At 44.3% G+C, this 12,571-nt stretch overlaps 1 protein-coding gene across 1 annotated transcript in view; it reads right to left on the minus strand.

Moving 5' to 3' along the window:
- Nucleotides 1-3,910: 3,910 nt before the first annotated feature.
- LOC105520498 (aryl hydrocarbon receptor-like) overlaps nt 3,911-12,571 on the minus strand; it is a 44,835-nt gene continuing 36,174 nt past the window's right edge. Inside the window, exons 10-12 of the mRNA XM_011954248.1 lie at nt 4,743-5,986; nt 4,504-4,574; nt 3,911-4,054 (exon numbers count right to left, since the gene is read on the minus strand). Coding sequence (XP_011809638.1) covers nt 3,911-4,054; nt 4,504-4,574; nt 4,743-5,986 — 1,459 coding nt within the window. The remainder of the gene's footprint in view (nt 4,055-4,503; nt 4,575-4,742; nt 5,987-12,571) is intronic.

The raw sequence follows: 12,571 nt of genomic DNA on the forward strand, positions 1-12,571 counted from the left end.
CTCTGAACAGATGCAGAGCAAAGTCAATTGAATTGTGGCGGTGGTGACGCTGTGTTGGTGGTGATGGTGAGATGAAGATGATGTGAGGTGAAGATGGTGGTGACGGTGGTGATCACGACGGTGATGAAGGTGATGATGGGGGTGGCAATGGTGAGGATTATGATACGAGGATGATGAAAATGGTGGTGGTGATGCCTGTGAGAATGATGCTGATAATGATATTGATGATCACTACCACTCATTGCTACTTTGGACCAGACTCTGTATGGGACATCAGACTGGAGTGCAGTGGCACCATCAGAACTCACTTGCAGCCTCCACCTCCCTGGGCTCAGGCAATCCTCCCACCTCAGCCTCCCATGTAGCTGGGATTCCAGATTCTGCCCTGTTCTGTCTGAAGTCTTCCTCTGCCTGTCTCTTGTAGGGACACTTGAGATTTCATTTAGGGCCCACTTCATAGTCTAGGATAATCTCTACATTACCAGATCTTCAACAATCATTTGCAAGGGCCATTCTTTCCCAATATAATGTAATGTTTACAGATTCCAGGGACTAGGACCTGATATCCTGTGGGGCCATTTGTCAGATTACCTCAAACCACCAGTCCCACAGCTGAGCACCAGCCAACTATGGGTGTGGAAGAGAGTCCAGATGAGACAAACTGAGGAATCCCATCTAACCCAGCTAGAACTGATAACCACAGAATCCCGAGCTAATAAATGAGCATTGTTTTAAACCATTAAGTTTTGGAGAAGTTTGTTATGCAGCAAAAGCTAACTGATATATAATAATTTTGTTTGACTGACAGTACCTAAAACCCACTTTTAACCCCAACCTCCCCTCTGGATTTAGTTTATTTTTACAACATGCCTTGTGAAAACACTTGTTTAAGAATTTCCAGCCGGGTGCGGTGGCTCAACCCTGTAATCCCAGCACTTTGGGAGGCCGAGACGGGCAGATCATGAGGTCAGGAGATCAAGACCACCCTGGCTAACACAGTGAAACCCCGTCTCTACTAAGAAATACAAAAACTAGCTGGGCGAGGTGGCGGCGCCTGTAGTCCCAGCTACTCCGGAGGCTGAGGCAGGAGAATGGTGTGAACCCGGGAGGCGGAGCTTGCAGTGAGCCGAGATCCAGCCACTGCACTCCAGTCTGGGCGACAGAGCTAGACTCCGTCTCAAAACAAACAAACAAACAAACAAACAAAAAAGACAAATGGTTATAGAGAAACAAAGTTTCCAGGTGCAGGGGCTCTACATCTTTCATAAGATGTTATATATGTGGGCTCTGCCAGACACATACTCAAGGTTTTATTGTTATCTCTTGAGTAAAATCCAGGGAACTTCCTACCTTGCTTGCTTCAGTACCTTATCAGTTAATTGGACTCTGAAATGTTGAGAGTCAGCTTACACAAGTTAACTCCTTGAGGAAGGGGGTGGGTAAGGAGTCCTTGAAGCCTTGCAAATGACAGAGCCAAATGGAGTTCCTCCAGCCGGCTTTCTCAGCTAAGGGAGAGCTTATTCATGTGGAAACAAGGCTAGGTGATTAAGGGAGAAAGGGAGAGTCTACAAACAAAGTTGGTAAAAAACAAGGTTAGGTATTACAAGAGCAGGGCATAAACAGCACTCCAGTTAGACCTCTGCCTGTTAGGGCACAATGCTGCCCACATTCAGATTCTACGTGAGATTAGAAATCGAACCTTACCTCACAATGGGACATTTTTTTCATTTGAGGGAGAAGGTTAAAGCATTTCTGAGTACTGGTGATTGTTTTGGTGTTTATTTGCACCCCTCTGTGTCAAGTTGCAGGGCTTTGTTTGATGTCTCTGTTTTTTGGCTTAAGAGTCCAAGATAACAGACTTCCTGCCATAAAACAACATCATCAACACCCAGGAATCCACAATTCTGTTGAAAAATGGGCAAAAATGGCTTCCCTCTTCTTTCCCCCGCTGTGTGCGGCTCAACAGTCTCTAACGAGCAGTGGACGAGAGGGGTCCCCACCTGGGCTCTGCACTGGGTGAGTCCCTTGACCTCTTGGTCTTTAGTTCTGTGGTTTCTTTGTCCACTCATCCATTCATTCCCTCATTCATTTGTTCATATACAGAACAAATATTCATGAAGCACCTACTGTGTGTCTGGTTTTTGGGTGACAGTCGTGAGCAGGACAAATGGTCCCTGGCCATCAGGTCATGCCTGTGGACCCATGCTCACCTTGGAGGTCTTACTGGTGATATTCAGGGCTCATTTTAGTTCCTAAACAATGAATTCTGTGGTTGTAAGTCACAGGAGTAAATGGAAGTGCTATAGTAAGCCTTTGCGATTCTGAACCCTTTATGGAAGGAGAAGCAGTGGCTGTCTGAGCCTCGCCAGGCTCTCTTCTTTTGCTCTGCGGTGGGACTGAGGCCCCACACACCCTGCATTTCAAGGTGTCCTGTGGCCTAAATGTTCCAATTAACCCCATCCCTGCACTCCCTTCAGACTGGACACCGTCTTCCTGTGGCCTAAATGTTCCAATCCACCCTATCCCTGCACCCCCTTCAGACACCGCCTTCCTGCACACAGACTCCACAGACCACCCAGACTCCGCAGACCAGCCCCTTGTCCTGTGTCCAGATAGTGAATTATGAGCCCCTTTCAGGTATCCAGGCCAAAGGCTCACTCTTGCCTTCTCTGTCTGCGGCCGTCAGGTCAGTGCCCTATGGTGATCTAAGAACTGGGCATCCAGTGGCCTCTACCTGGCCACCTGGGATGGCCCTGATTGCAGAAAGGAGGCCGTGTGGTCCCCCACTCATTCGATGCTGAGCCTCAGCCCTCAGCTTGAAAACATGGTCACCAGACACCATGGTTGTGGGGCCCCTTCCGGGTGAACATCTGGGCATGTCTGCTGGCGCATGCTCCTCATGTCCCTTTCCTTTGAACATTTTTGTGGGTTCATAAATAACTTTTTAAGCAAAGAGAATTCTGTATGCATTTCCTTTAATATAAAATGCACTGAATTAAATGAAGTTGAAAAGTATATCTTTGGAATCCAGAGATTAAGCTTTCAAATATGTGTAATTATACCCATAGAAATAAGTTAAATATTCACCCAGCAATCTGAGAGTTTAAGAAACTTTAATTTCAAGGAAAATGTCAGTAGTTAAGGCCCCAACTCACTTGTGTAGACATGCAAAGCACGACATCATCTTACGTCAGACCTGGGAGAAAAATGGCTTTGCTGTTGGGCCTGGAACCCCCAGTGCCATCTTGCGGCCTTCGTTTTGGGAACACCGCTGTTAGGAAAACAGGAAACTGAGTAAGAACAGATTTGCTGAAAAGAGAAGAGGGTTAGTTCAAGGAGTCTAAAATTGATACTTGCTTATTCAGGCTTTGATTAGGAATCTGTTTATTTTGGTTTCAGGAACGTTTATCAAACCTGGTCTTCAGATTTTCTAACCTACAACAGATGAAAACAAAACACTGGGAAGAGAAGTGAGCAGGGACCCTAGAGATGGGCAGCCTGAGATCCCTGAAAGCAGAAGTGAGGGGTTGCAGTGTCCAATGAGAAGGGACAGAAAACCCAGCAAAGTTAGGGGAGGACTCAAGATGTGGCTATTTGGGGCCATTTAGGGTTCAGGGAAACAGCTGTACATCCCTGCTCAGTCCTGAGGGCATCACCCAGAAACCACGACAGGAGCTAAGGGACAGCAGCACTGTCATGTGATTTCCATCCAAAGCTGCATTTCTCGGGGAAAGTTAGTTACCTAAGACTTCATGCCTACAGAGGGCCTCAATCCCCAGCAGCACCAGGCAAAGAGAAGTGCCGGTCTCTGCATGGGGTGTTGGAAGTGGTGCATGCAGGGAGTTGCAAGAGGACCACACTCAAATCTCTATGACTAATTCAAATTCTGGGGGTCCAAAGCTAGGCTAAATTATGGGGAGCATCCAGGCTGCTCAGCAATGGCCCAGGAGACACCAAATGGGGCCCTCCAGGGGGCTGTGGCTGCCACCACTACTGGCTTCACGTGACCCACATGGCAGTAACCTGCTACCTTTGCAAAATCTGTGTCCCCACTCTGGACCCCACAGCAACCCAAGCCGAGGCTGGGCCAGCTCCATTGCTCCTCCTTGTACTGTCTCTCTGGGCTAAGGCCCTGACATGTCCACATTTGCCAGCAGCTCTGTACTGGACCAGTGTGGTTGGGTGCCCTTCCCTGCTTGTCCCGGTTTTCTGAGACCCTGTGTACCAACACCCACCCGGAGCCTAATGTCATAGGTGCCCTGCATGGACGTGGGAGGCCAGGCCAGGTCAGGGGGGCAGATAGGCTGGGCCAGGCTAGGTGGCACCTGTGGTCTGTCTTTGACTTGTCTCAAGCTCTGCTGGGCTGCTGTAGTGGTTGCCACCTGAATGTGCGGAGCTGTTGGCAGAGTCAGGAGAGGGGAAGGGGTTCTGCTGAGGAGCCTGGGGAATGGCATCTCTCAGGTGGCCAGCCTGGTGATGGACACGTGGTGCCCCTTCTCTCACCTGCCCACAGTGCTCCTGGCTCTGCAGCACCCCCTGCACCCACTGCTGCTGCTTGGTGGCTGGGTTGGGGTCTGCAGTGTGAGAGCCCCGCATGGCTGAGGATCCAGGCAGAAGTACTTGGGAAGGACAGGCTGGACTCCTGGAAAGCTGGTTTGGCTCCAGTGAGTGGGGTGGATGCTCTCCCTCTCCAAATTTTTCCTCTGGTGTCCCAGGTGCCCCCTGCACAGACGGGGGCTGACCTCTGTACAAGCTGGGGCTGGGTGGCCGTGTCCATGGAAGGCAGGAGTCAACCATCCATGGGCAGCTGAAGGGGTTAGGCTGGGCCTGCCCTGCTTTCTGCTCTGCCACCACCTCCATGGGGACTGCAACTGGGTGGTCCTGGATGGGGGAATCCCAAATACTGCCCAAACGGTGGGTACCACATGGGTTGACACATAAAGTGGGGTCTGAGGGGATCAAGGACCCCTGGCCCTGACCACTGTGTGTGGAGGTCCAGGGCATAGATTCCTTGCAGAAATTCAGAACACCAGGGCCTGGTGGAACCAGGTGTCCAGGAACATTTTCTCCTAAAGAGAGAAAAGGTGTATGGCTTGGCTGAAAACCCTGAGCAGGCCGGCTTGGGCTGGAGGCCTGAGGCAGTGGGCTGAGGTCAAACGTTGGCTTCTGACACATTTCCAAGTTCGAAGGCACTGCCTGGCTGTGCCGAGGCCACCACTGTGGGGGGCCCTGGAGGGGGTTCTGGAGTGTGGGGCCAGGGACAGAAGGACGAGTGATGAGACAATCCTGGGGCTGTGCTTGAGGGTAGCTGGGCACCAAGCCCACATTTGGAGGTGGAGTTACTTCTGTGGCTAGCTGGGCTGAGCCCTGAGAAGATGGTGGATTCAGGGTCTGTGGAGAAGTCATGCTGGCTGGTGGGGGCAAGCCCACGTTCCCAGTGTCATAAAACTGGGTCTCCTCCCTGTGGAGTTTTCTTCCTTGGCTGGGTGGTGGCAGGTGGCAGTTCTGAGGTCCTGCAGGGCCCAAGTCAACTCCTTGAAGCTTCTCTTCCCACAGACTCTGGTTGAGATTGGTGACAGCCAGGTGCTGGAGGGTGGAGCAAAGGTCGGGCTGTTCTTCCCTGTCCTTCTCCAGCAGGGTCTCGATGAGGGCCAGGAGGGAGCTGCCTTCCTCCTTCTCTTTTTCTTCCTTGTCCTCACATCTGTTATCAGACCCCTGCCTCTCTAAGGGTGAGCCCTGGAGGGTGGGAGCAATGCAGGACAAGTACATGGATTCATTTTGCTGCATCATGGCTCCAAGGAGAGATCCGGGGCACGAAGAGTCCTGGCCAGCTGGAAGACCCTTCCTAACCCTGGTCCTCTTCCTGGCTGGGAGGGCAGTCAGGGCGCTTGGGAGGCTGCTCTCGTACAGGATGGCCTCCCCCGTAGTGAAGGTGAACGGCAGCTGCAGGGCCCGTTTGCGCAGGTGCTCCTCCCCCTCCAAGTTCCTGTGGTTAAGGAAACACAAGCCCTCATCCAGGAGCTGGTATATGAATGACAAAGGGGCAGGACACCATCTTTTCTGTCTTTTCCAGCTAAAGAAGAAAGAAAAGCCACAATGGCAAGTTCACTTGCTTTTCTCTTAAATTTTTTGGAGTACAGTATTCTTCGTAACTATTCTCTATCTTACATTATGAAATACTCTCAGAGAAAACTGCTTATGTGTGGGATGAGTATTCCAAAATTCCACGCAGGAATTCCCTAAACTTCAAGTTTACTTTGAAAATAAATCATTACACAAAAATGATATATGAACCATTTATCACTGGGAAGAATGATTTCTCCCTTCATTGCTCCCTCCCTTCCAACAGACTCATGGGAATGGCTATTATCAGGCTGGCCTGAGAGTCACTAACACTGTGACTGTAACATGACCAGCAAGGTTGGAACCTTCCTTCAGTGATCTGTCACTGCTTGGAATTGCACATTTTGTTTGAAGTTCCACAAAGGAAAACTGGCTGAATTAAAATGTAATGTCTGGCGGAAGCTGACCAGAATGATATGGACACATGACACTCTATCACGGGATGACCCTTTCATGAAGTTGAAGCCCACTTCACCCCTTTTGTTATACCCTTTGTCTTTACATTTGCTTTGTCTCATGTTGATATAGCTACTCTGGTGTTCTTGTGCTCACTGCTTACCTCTTATGCTTCTTCACATCTAATTACTTTTGATCTTTTAGTGTCATTATTTAAAACTGTATCTTGTTTAGAAGGCATACAGTTAGGTCCTGATTTTTAACCCATTCTGACAATCTGTGTCCTTTAATTGGAGTTGTCTTAGTCTGTTTCGTGTTGATATAATAAAATACCTGAGACTGGGTAAGAAAAGTTTATTTGGCTCACAATTCTGGAGGCTGGAAAGTCCAAAATCAGGCAGCCTACCTAGTGAGGGTCTTGTGCTGCTTCAATGCATGGTGAAAAGCAGAAAAGGCAAGTGTGCATGTGCACAAAGACCAAACACAAGGAAGAACAACCTGCTCTGTAGTAATGAATTCAGTCCTGCAAGAATGAGAACTCATTCCAGAGAGACAGAATGAATGTATTCATGAGAGCTCCACCCCATGGCCCAAACACCTCTTATCAGGCCTCATCTCTCAGCACCACCACACTGGGAATCAAATTTCAACATGAATTTTGGCAGGGACAAACCACGTCCAAACAATAGCAGAAGTCTTTTGTCTATTAACCTGTAGATGTAATTATTGATATGGTTGAATTTGGGGCTTCTGTTTTACTGTTTGCTTTCTGTTTGTCACCTCTGCTTTTTATTCCTCTGTTCTGCAGAAAAAGTCCTGCCTAGAGAGAGGATTTTTTTTTTTTTAAAGAAACTCATCTCAACTTACCTACTTTTTGGCTACACCTTTTGCATTATATTTTTATGGTTGTTCTAGGAATTACTTTTCACTATTGACTTTTCATTGTCTACTTAGAATTAATACTGTAACACTTTACATAAAACATATGCACCTTGCAGCTGTATAGTACACACACCCCTAATGCCTGTTCTTTATGTTAGAGTTGGCAGATTTACCACATCCACATGTTATAAATCCTACAATATGCTATTTTTTTCAATATGCTATTTTTTTTTTTTTTTTTGCTTTAAGCAGTCATTTGTACTTTAAATAAAGGGGAAAATAATCTTTTATATTTATCCACCTGTTTACCATTTCCCAAACTCTCCATTCCTGTCTCAAGTTTCAATGTTTCACCAGGTATTCTTTCCCTTCATCTTGACAAATTTCTGTTAGCATTTCTTGTCTATTTTTGGCAACAAATTATTAGCTTTTAAAATTCAAATGATACTGTCATTCATTACAAAATTCAGAGTTGACCATTTTTAAAGCACTTTAAATATATTGTTCTAATGTCTTCTGATCTCCATTGTTTCTGAGAATTCTATAATAATTGTAATCAGTGTTCCCTATGTATAATGTACTTTTCTCTCTGATTGCTTTCAAAGTTTTTCTCTTTATTTTTGGTATTTGACGGTCTGACTAGATATGCCTTTGTATAGTTTTCTTTGTATTTATCTTGTTTGGAATTTGATGATTGTTCTGATCCATAAAGTTACAACGTTCACTAAATTGGGAAAGTTTCCAGCCATTATTTCTTCAAATCTTTCTTTTCTCAGCTCTGTTTGATCTCTGCTCTTCTTCTGGGACTCTATTTGCCCATATATTAGACCTTTTATCATTGTCCCGCAGATCCCTGAAGCTGTTTATTTCTTTTTTCAATCTTTTAAAATCTTTGTTCTTCAGATTGGATAATTCTATTGCTCTATCTTCAGGTTCACAAACTCTCCTGCCATCTTCAATCTGTTATGTACACCCAGTGAATTATTTATTTGTAGATATTGTTCCAAATATTCTGTTTCTATTTTTTTCTGCTGAGATTTCTTATCTTTTCATTCATCATAAGTACATTTTCCTTTATGTCCATGAGCATAATTATAATAGTTGCTATAAAATTCTTATCCAGCTGGATGCGGTGGCTCACGCCTGTAATTCCAGCACTTTGGGAGGCCGAGGCAAGCAGATCACGAGGTCAGGAGATCAAGACCATCCTGGCTAACACAGTGAAACCCTGTCTGTACTAAAAATACAAAAAATTAGCCGGGTGTGGTGGCGGGCACCTGTAGTCCCAGCTACTTGGGAGGCTGAGGCAGGAGAATGGCGTGAACCCAGGAGGTGGAGCTTGCAGTGAGCCGAGATCACGCCACTCCACTCCAGCCTGGGTGACAAAGTGAGACTCTCTCTCAAAAAAAAAAAAAAATTCTTATCCAATACTTGGGTCATCTTAGGATTAATCTCTATTGGTTGCATTTTCTTTTGAGATTTTCTTTCCTGTTCCTGGATATCGTGATGACACACTGTAGATTTTGTATTCTATTCTATCCTTCCAAAGAGTATTGATTTTTTTGTTTTGTTTTGTTTAACTGGATGACTTAAAATGCAAATGCAAACTATGTTTCCCTTGTGGTGGGCAACAGTGGAAATCTCTGTTCAGTTCCTTTGATCTTAAGTTGGTTGCTGTAAGTCTATCTCAATGCTTGCATGATTCAGTGGTCAGCAGAAATTTAGATTGAGTTAATTCATAAAATATAAAGGCTCCTCTTTTCTGGATCATTCATTTCTAGCTTTGCTCCTTCATTTGCAGCTGCTGCAGTTACCATAATCTATGTTCTCTGGTTCTTGAGACATTAAGATGATGAGTCAACATTTCAGTTTTTAACTGCCCAGCACCAAGTAGAGTTTTTCTCAGACAAAAAGCAGTAAAAAGCAGGAAACTCAACAAGGGCCATTCTTTTCTTTCAAGCATTGACTCTCCAGTGCCTCGTTTTAAAACAATATTTTGGCCAGCCATTTCAGCTATAGTTGTTATGACTATTACTTATGAGAGGGTTGATGCAAGAAGAGCAACTTCAACATTACCAGTAGTGGAACTGTTCCAGAAGAGTTTAACAAAAAGAGTACCATATCTGGATACATTTTTGTGGTAAAAGGTATGAGGTAGGGATTTAACTTTCCTCCCCCAACTCCCTGTAAATGGCTAAACTGTTGTCCCAACCTTACTTACAACTTTGTCCTGTCCTCATGGGTTTAAGATACTTCTTTAATTTAACAATTCAGTCTTCATACCTCCACCTAGATTTGTTTCTTGACAACCTGCCTCTTCATCACTCTGTCTATCTGATGCTAGGATGACTCTGTGCCAAACCTGTATTGCATTAAGCCTGGCCAGAGAATAATTTGGTGTAGGCTCTCTGGAGAACAATTTGACAATAGTATCAAAGAATTTTGAAATGCTTAAATCCTTCGACCTAAAAGTTCCACTCTTGAGATTCTAAGGAAACTGGAATAGCAGCCAGCTATTTACATATAAAATTTCCATTTATCACAATATCTTCATAGTAATTTAAAAAACCCAACTCTAAATTTCAATATTTAATGAAAGGCCATCATGTATCCATATGGGAGCATATGAAACAACAATAAAGGTATTTATGGATAATTTTGATATGAAAATTGCTTTCAATTTATTCTCATGTGGAAAAAGTAGGATATGAAACATACTGTATAATTCCAAATATAAAATTTAAATGTGTCACAACTTACTTGAAGTAAATGTATTAATACACTGACAACAGTTTTTTCTCTGACTAGTAGCATAATAGCTATTTCACTGTTGCAGTGTTTTCATTTTCTAAATTTTCTACAATGAGTATGTATTATTTTTGCACTTGATGAAATAAACACTATTTAACAAAACTATTGATTTATGAACTTCTTGCTTAGTAAATCCAAAGAATAGTAGAGCTGATAAGAGCCATAGAAAATGCACACTAAAGCCCTCTCAGTTTTGCATGGCAGGAAAGTGAGGCACATTTATAAGGTGGTTTTCTGAGACCAGAGTGGAATCAAGCTCAGAATCCAAGTTGTTTGACACAGTTTGGTGATTTTCCCATGATCTAAATATTTCTCAGCAAGGTTGCAGGCTCCAAAGGCAGGAAAGTTTGTTACCTATGGCATATTTTCACATTACTGGATCTCTGATCACTGTTCATAACGTGGCACTAATGGGAATGGTCCAGCTAGCTTCTCTTGGCTCACTTGTTTATACAGTTTGAATAATTTTCCCTCCAAAGCTCATGTTGAAACAATCCCCAGTGTGGCAGTCTTGAGAGGGGGGGCCTTCAGGAGGGGATTGGATCATGAGAGCTCTGTCCTTATGAATGGATTAATCCACTAATGGATGAGTGAACTGATAGGTTATCATGGTGGCGGGGCTTGGTGGCCGCTCTGGAACACTACAGAGTCCCTACCAGCAACAAGGCTGTCATCAGATGCGGCCCCTGGACCATGGACTTCTCAACCTCCATAAACTGTAAGAAATAAACTCCTTCTCTTTATAAATTACCGATTTTCAGGAATTCTGTTAAAAGAAACAGAAAATGAATGAAGACATTCATCATCTTCTACATTTCCCATTTTGACCATCCATTTTATAAAGACATGCCAGAGATCCACATGGGGGCTGGGCCAAGCTGGTTCACTAGTTGGAAGATAACATTGTGTGGTCTGATATCCTGGCAATGTAAAAATAAATAACAACAATGAAACGCTTTCTGTTAGTATGCACATTATAGTTTACAAAGTATGTTGTAGATTGACAAGACTTCAACATGGAAGTTAATGACAGACACTCTGCATCACCCAGAAAGTGTCATGGGAGCTATTATTAGCCTGCCCTGCCCTGAGATGAGTCTACAGAGTGATAGCTTTGATTCCTTTCCTCTTAAAAGACCACATGGCACAGAATTATAGCAGAAGTGAGTAGGGTAGGTTGAAGGAATGCCATTTCTGAGGAGGCACATTTTTAGTGTAAACCAAAGAGTATATGAGACAGGTCTCAATCAATTTAGAAGTTTATTGTGCCGAGGTTAAGGACATGCACCTAGGAGACAAGTCCCTTCTCCAAAGATGATTTTGAGGGTGTCAGTATTTAAAGGGGAAAAGCAGGCTGGAGGGGAAAGAGGGAGGGTATGGTCATATTACTGAATCCACATGTTGCAAGAGAAAGGGAGCAAGTAGGGGAATAGTTAATATATATTCGTCTCCCACTCAGTAAGATAAGGTGAACTTAGAGTAGCTACTTGTGGAGATATTTAACTTTTTATCTGTAACTATCTACTCAGGAACAAAAGGAAATGCAGCTTCTTGCATGACTCAGCTTTCAGCTTAATTTTTCCTTTGGCAGAGTGAATTGGGATCCCAAGTTTTTATTTTCATTCACATTTCATTTCTGCAGCATGCAATGGAAAACAGCAACTTCTGCTGAATATGGTTGATGGAAGATTCTAGATTAAGAGTTTGAATTCTGGGCAAATGGAGTCTTGACTTCTTTGCAGTTAGTATTCAGGGCCTCAATACTTGTAGCCATTTTGGTACAGGCCTAAGAATTTGGCATATTAGTGTAACTGAGTAATAGAGCTTCAAAATACATTAAAAATATTTTTCTTCTTTCTCCTTTTGTTCCCCCCAGTTTCAAGGTGTAACCTTGAAGCAAATTACAGAAGAAGCCTTTTCCTTAGTCTTAAAATATGGCCGTGAAATGCACTTTAAAACTCCACTCCCTTCTCTTTCCCACCTTACACTCCCTTGCCTTGTGCACATTTATCTAACTGAATGCCTGTTAAACTCACACCATGCACACTTATCTAACTATATGTTTGTTAAGAAGTACCAGAGGCTAATTTTAAAAGAAACAAGCACAAACACCCAGCTGTTGAATTCTCTCCTTCTTACAGACTCTCTCAAGATGAATAAACTACCGCCCAGTCACTGTCAAGATGGCATCAGCCTGAAGCTCCAGGTGGACCATAACTCAAGACAGGCACTGGGGCAAGACACACATCCATTGAATCCTGCACAACTCCTGCATGCCTCCCATATCAAGGTTCCCTTTTTAAAATCGCTTCCCTCAGCCCAAACTTTTGAAGTGGTTTCTAGAGGCATACACCAGTTG

The sequence above is a fragment of the Colobus angolensis genome, unplaced genomic scaffold, assembly GCF_000951035.1.
Source record: "Colobus angolensis palliatus isolate OR3802 unplaced genomic scaffold, Cang.pa_1.0 Scaffold38, whole genome shotgun sequence".
Taxonomy (NCBI): Eukaryota; Metazoa; Chordata; class Mammalia; order Primates; family Cercopithecidae; genus Colobus; species Colobus angolensis.